The 6,812-nt window shown below is 41.5% G+C and overlaps 1 protein-coding gene across 1 annotated transcript; it reads left to right on the top strand.

Annotated features, from left to right (window-relative positions):
* The first annotated feature begins 3,770 nt into the window (after positions 1–3,770).
* LOC127935580 (uncharacterized) lies at positions 3,771–5,835 on the top strand. The gene is made up of 2 exons (XM_052533582.1): positions 3,771–4,524; positions 4,957–5,835. Exons 1-2 carry the CDS (start codon positions 4,177–4,179, stop codon positions 5,626–5,628), a joined length of 1,020 nt encoding a protein of 339 aa, XP_052389542.1. The 5' UTR covers positions 3,771–4,176; the 3' UTR covers positions 5,629–5,835.
* Positions 5,836–6,812: the final 977 nt, after the last annotated feature.

Here is a 6,812-nt window from a genome sequence, read left to right as displayed (position 1 = left end):
CAGTTGTGCCTCCTGTGCTAAGTTGTACTGAAGGGGAACAGCAGTGGCACAAGCCCAGAACTTTGATAAGTTTGCACTATAATTATAGACCTGTTGCCTATGTTTTCTAACTGTATCCTGAATAACTTGATAGGGTATAAAGCCAGCAGTGGTGTCAAAAGTATTGGCATTCATTACTCAAGTAGAAGTATAGATACTAGGGTTTAAAAAGACTTTTGTAGAAGTTGAAGTATCAACTCAAGCTTTTTACTCAAGTAAAAGTGTAAAAGTACTGGTTTAAAAAACTACTTAAAGTATAAAAGTAAAAGTAATGTAAGGAAAAAAAATGCCATTAAGAACAAAAGCTTGGGCCGTGCCACAAGGGCCTATTGTGCACTACCCCACCTCCTCAAAAAAAAAATTTTCTAAAGGCCATAATGACTATAATGTTATATTAAAATGTTCATGTTGAAAAATTTGGGAGGCACTAGGCTACCTGTTTCAGCCACATATATGCCCATTGAAAATGAACTCATTTTAGTACAATGCAAATACATTAAAGAGCTAGAGATATGATGACTAGTTGCCAATAAGTATTGTTATGGTGCAAAAAGTCAAACTTCAGAGGCATGTCATCAATAACCTTGAATGGAATGTAAATGTACATCCAAGCTTAGCTGCAGGACTCTGTGAGGGCAATGGACAAGAACATTGGTGCAGGCTAAAAACAATTACTCTTGTGTGGTTGACTATTTACAATAAACATTATAGTGCTGTCAAAATGAATGATTAATCTAAGTGATTATTCAAAAACTAAAAATGAAAAATAACTCATAATCCTGATACCTTCTTGATTGATAGCTTCTTGTATTCGGTACATACGTCTGCTATGTCCAGTGTTCGGAGGGTAACGAGTTACAAAGTTGATATAGAGCTTCACAGTCCCACCCACAGCCCGAGAGAGCTCTGGTGCCGGAAGTAAATTTCCCATTCATTTCTCCCATTCACTTTCGGAAAAATCCGTATCTAAAGAGTTTTAGAGCATGTGTGAGGATAACCAGCTACGGCTGAACTCATAAGCATATAACATATCATTTCAAGTGAAAAAATTAAGACAAAATCCAAAAAAAGTCAAAGGTACAAGACTGTGTACATATTTTCATTTCGAGCGCAGGAACTACTCATCCCATAAATCCTATTGGATACACAAATGTTCAGTAAATGCACAAAAAGGTATGTCTAGGCTAAATATTGTTTTGACAGTGGCATTATAAAATGCTTGATATGACTCATTTCATATGGAGGCTACAGTAGCCTAGCTAAAGTGGACGATAATGCTAACTAAAGTTACCAACCTCCCTGCAAAACTCTCAATGGCAGCCAAGGAGATCATGATTGCACTGATAAGTCTACCGTGCAAAAACGCAATACAGGTTTTTATTTTATTTTATTTTTTTATTAATGATCTTCAGTCTTCACGGACCTTCGAGGGGTTTAACCAGACGGTTATACGAGCTCCACCAATCAGATGCATCACTGTGGGATTGTGGGATTGTTCAGGATTGTGGGTAATGAAGTACTTAGCCAAGACATAGCGAATAAAAGGCATTTAGATCAAAACAAGGTTAGTGCCCCCATGATCTTTTTACGTTTATATGAGCATATACTGTTGCTTAGTACAGCCGTAGCTGGTTTTAAGTCTACCATGTATGGTTACGTTTTAATGGCTTATACCCCAAATGTCAATGCAGAAATTGCATTGAATTTTTAGTTCCGGCACCAGCTGTGGGTGGGACTGTGATGCTCTATAGCCTAGATATCACAACATTGTCATTTGCGTCATTAATCGCAAACGATAATTTATTAAAACGTCTCACTACCCAACTACCTACAGTAGCTTAATTTGTGGAGGATGAAGAGAAAGCACCCATTTGGCAAATGAGCCAGTAGTGAGAAATAAATAATAACTTTAAGTAGGGTCCAGTGCCTTTTCGATACTTTTAAAATGGTACTTGCGCCTCAACGTGCCTGAACCGATACTTAAAAAAAAAAAAAGAACTACAAAAAAAACTATGGATAACATTAAAGAACATTACAAATATTTAAAATAAATCCATAGCTTTCACCTTGGATGCTCTCATTTCCCAAGTTGTGCTTCCCTTAATCTAAGGCTAATAAATGTATTTCACAATCTGGGTCATTATTTAATACAAAAGTACACATAATGTTTCTACTGTATCTCTGTCACTCACTCTGATATTTAGTGACTGCTGTCTGTCACTGTCTTAAATCAGTTCTGTGAATGACTGTATGCTCATTCTTTATAAAGTAGCAACAATCTCGTTTTTAAAATACAGTACTGTGCAAAAGTCTTATGGAAAAGAAAGAATAGTGTTTTCACCCCAAAAAAGGGTTTTAAGACAGTTATTTATATCTTTTGCTGCAATGTGTCAGTAGGACAGTAGTTTGCCATTAATTTTAATAATAATCTAGTGCGATTTTGAATGCACAAGCAGTTTGACGATGGCAAAATGAATGTTTGGAAATGTAAACTGATATTTTATACTGACACACTACAGCAAAATATATAAATAACTGACCGAACACCATTCTTTTAAGTGAAAATACTGCCTAAGACTTTTGCACAGTAGTGTATGTAGCTACGTATGATTAAATGAAGTATATTTAAATAAGTGTAAGGAAACAGCTGTTTCGTGATTAGCGGTGACAAGCGAAAACTTTACAGATGAGAAACCGACTGATCGTGACCTTTTGTAAACTGTATTTATGACAAAGAACTTCACAGATACAGATATTCTAACAATCTATCGGTAAACACACACCTTGTGTCCTCTGTCTCTGTTTGAGCTCGCGCTGCTCCACCGTGGTCGGCGGATTGAAGAGCGCGCTGAAAGACGGGAGGAGACCGGACTGACGCCGGTTTCATTTGAAATTTAAGCGGACTGACTCTGAGGCGATCGGATACTACTGGTTCCAACCTACTTTTAAGAAATATATTTTTTGATAAACGAACCCAAAACTGTATATGCAGTGTGATGTGACTTGTGTCATGTGCAGGTGTGATGGATCGCGTATGGACCAATAGGGTGTCGGAATGGTATACGTGTATACTTCTCATCCAACCACAATCAAATTCACTCCATCCTGATGGCGCGATTTATCTGGATAGGGTTTTTTTCTTTCTCTCTTTCTGAACGATAACAATCCGGTATGAAATAGCAGTAACGAAGCTATTTTTTTAAATGTAAGGAGTAGAAAGTACAGATACTTGCGTGAAAATGTAAGGAGTAGAAGTAAAAAGTCGGCTGAAAAATAATTACTCAAGTAAAGTATAGATACCCCAAATTTCTACTTAAGTACAGTAACGAAGTATTTGTACTTCGTTACTTGACACCTCTGAAAGCCAGGCCCTGTGGAAAAGATGGCTGTGCTGTCTGCTAAACCAAAGTGTAGAGCAACAACCGAGGGTGTAAGGTAAAGGCTCAAATTTGTAGGTTTATTACAATATGTTGCATCTTTTAATTAAAATACCTGTGGTTATACCACTTCCCACTCATGTAAGTTTTATGTTCTACACAGGTGCACACTCTACAAAGGCCTGACTGGAGATTTGCCTGATCTTTCTGTTCTTCAGGTCAGTAGGGATATAACAATAGCAAATTTCACTGTACAGTACGATGTATCAACCAAAATTTATATACCAATAATTAATTAATTCCGTTCCTTTTAATTATTTATTTTAATTAATAATTTTATTATTTTTAATTAATTCTACATCAATTATATAAACATAAATATTCAAAAATATTCTGCTTCAAAGAAGAATAAAAAAACTGAAATTGAATTGAAATCAACAGGATAATGTTGCCATAAGGGTCCTTAATTATGAAATTGTATGCCATGCATAACATACTGTGGATAGAAATCACAGGGAAAGTTACTGGTATGCTAATGGCCTAGGTGCACAAGATGGCGCTAATGAGCTTCAGCGACGCGAGTGTGTGCATACTTGTTTCCGGTCCTGCGACGCTCGCATTTTCTATAGAGGGTTTTCACCAACGTCACGTTCTGGGCGGTAACCCGGATGCGCGGCCATTGTGGAGGTACTCGGTGTAAAAAACTGAACGGAGTACAATGGAGTATAGTGCGCTTTGGATACTTTAAGTGAATGTAGCCATGTCTAAACAACCGAAAAGTTCAACAAAACATGCCCAAGATGCAAAGGCATATAGGGAAGGACTTGGACCACAAGAAAAGGCGCAATATTTCGAGAAATTACAATTTATTGGCGGTGCAGATCCCTACAAGTTAGCTCCCTCTTCTTGGATCCGTGATGACCCGGTGATTCTTCCTTCAGTTGCATATCCCGATATAGTCAACTACCTGGTTTTCTCGCCGAGCCCATACACAGCGGAAGACCTTAAATCCTACAAGGGTTTGGAAGCTTATAACCAGATGGTGTGTGGATGGGTGAGGGAGACGCAGTACCAAGTTATCAATGACCGTTGTATTGTGAAGGCCAAAGTAAGTAATGCAATAACGTCTTTAATCAACCTATACTTAACTGTATGATATCATTGCGATACTCAAGGTGTAGCCAAGTGACTCTCAATCATGTTTTTTTTTTCATTTCAAAGACTCCCAGTTTGCTATCTACACTGTACACTATCTGAGTTAGTTTCATAGTATTTTATTCTATCATATAAATGCACATGTACAATCTGACACCCCAAAAAACCACACACTATTAATTAGATTGAAAAAGAGTAGGCTGAAGCTATCAAGCTTATATGTGCCTACCCTTCAGTTAAAGACAACTGGGGGCCTCAAACTGTGAATCAGTGATGCAGATAAGCCAACATATTATTTATTGTTTTTTGTTTTTTTTTATAAGTGGTGAGAAACTATTTTGTTATTCTTAGAGTCTTATATTTGGTTTTCTTGTCTTTTATTCAGGTACTCCATTCTCAATCAATCCGAGAAACACCCCTCAAACCCTGGATAATCGCTGAGAAGTCTGGTCGTATACTTGGAGCCCACTCCACATGTATGGCTGGCCTCGGAGAGACATGCACACATGTTGCTGCATTATTGAAGAAACTCATTGAAGAAACAGTGAAGTTGAGGGTCTCAAAGACAGTGACGCAAGAAAAGGCATACTGGCTGTTTCCTACTGCACTGTCAAAAGTGGAATACAGGGAATGCCAGAAGATTGACTTCACTGTGACAAAGAGATTTCAAGTAAAAGCTGGCAAGATTAATTATTCTGCTCATGGACAGTCACTTGATGAACAAAGTGCTAGTGATATGTCTACTGATACAGTTATGAAAACACAACCACCAACCAGTGATGAACTGTCATCATTATTCAGTGCTCTTAGTGCAACTGGATCAAAGTCTGCTATTTTGTCCCTGATTGAACCTTACTCTGACAGTTTTGTCCCCAAAGTGATTGGAGAAAACTTCCCTCCTGTGTTGACTGATTTGAGAAAGGATGAAGCAGTTCACAAGGACTATAGTGATCTGTTGTCCATGTGCAAAGATGTTGACCTTTCAGTATCAGAGGAGCAAGCAAAGGCAGTTGAGGCCGCTACAAGGGATCAAGCCTCCTCTAAACTGTGGTTTTGATTTCATGCTGGTCGAATTACAGCATCTAAAATGAAAACTGCATGTTGCACTGATCCAAAACAACCATCACAAAGCTTTATCAAAAGTGTGTGCTATCCTGAGTCATACAAATTCACATCAAAAACCACTACCTGGGGATGTAATCATGAGAAATTAGCACGTGACATGTTTATAGATGTACATAAGGAATCTCATGAAAATGTTAAAGTACACTGTGGCGAGTGGGGCGGGGCCGAGAGGCGTGGGAACGAGGAGTGAGGCCAGGTGTAGTGATTGGAGATGAGCTACACCTGAGCCCCACCGCTAGTATCGAGTCCCACGTAGGAGATGGAAGGATATAAAACTGGAGTGACGACCGTGAAGGACGAGAGAGGACCAGGCCTGGGACATTATTTTATGTTTTGGCTTTTATTTGGGCACACCAGTCGTCCGTGAGGGGCTGGTGCGCCGTTTTGTATTTATTTTGTGATATTAAAATGTTTTTGATTGTGCGCCGGTTCCCGCCTCCTTCTTCCCGATCAATATGGAGATTTGCATATCGTTACAGTGGTGCCGAAGCCCGGGAGAAGGAGGGACGCGCTGCTGAAGATCCCTCGCCGCTGTGGTGAATCCGCGGTGCCCTCGAGCTGGCGAGGTGTGTGCCGCCATGGACGCTCGAGGCGGTGGGCTGGAGCGAGTTGCCGGGGACGGGCGAGCTCGCTGCCGACCGCCCACGACAAGGAGGGGCGGCTGCCGTCCGTGAGGGAGCGGAGGAGTCGGCGCCGTTCGCCAGGGGGCCGGAGCCTGCCGCCTCCGTGACGGAATCCGGAGGGGCAGGGAACGGGGGACTCCTGCCGCTGCCCAAAATCGGAGGAGCCGTCGCCGTCCACCGGGCGGCGGAGGAGTGTCGTGCCGTCCGCCGAGGGCCGTCCAGTGCCACCGCCGGGCACCGCGGAGGAGATCACCCAGCCGGTGGAGGGCCGAGCAGCAGTGCGTCTGGGAACCGGATTTTTTTTTTTTTTTCCTCTCTCCCCTCTCTCGTCCTTGTCGCTCCTCCTTCCATCTCCTTTTCTCTCGCCTCGTCTGTCCTACCCCCAGGTTCCCGCAGGTCCCCGTGAGCGGTCTCCCCCGGAGGGAAGGGGGGGGGGGGGGGGAGTAGAGCGCAGTCTCGGGAGTACCCCCCGGCCTGCGAGGGGCGATGGGGG

The sequence above is a fragment of the Carassius gibelio genome, chromosome A19 (assembly GCF_023724105.1).
Source record: "Carassius gibelio isolate Cgi1373 ecotype wild population from Czech Republic chromosome A19, carGib1.2-hapl.c, whole genome shotgun sequence".
Classification (NCBI taxonomy): Eukaryota; Metazoa; Chordata; class Actinopteri; order Cypriniformes; family Cyprinidae; genus Carassius; species Carassius gibelio.
Note: the sequence above shows the minus strand (reverse complement) of the source record. Positions and strands in the feature narration are given on the sequence as shown.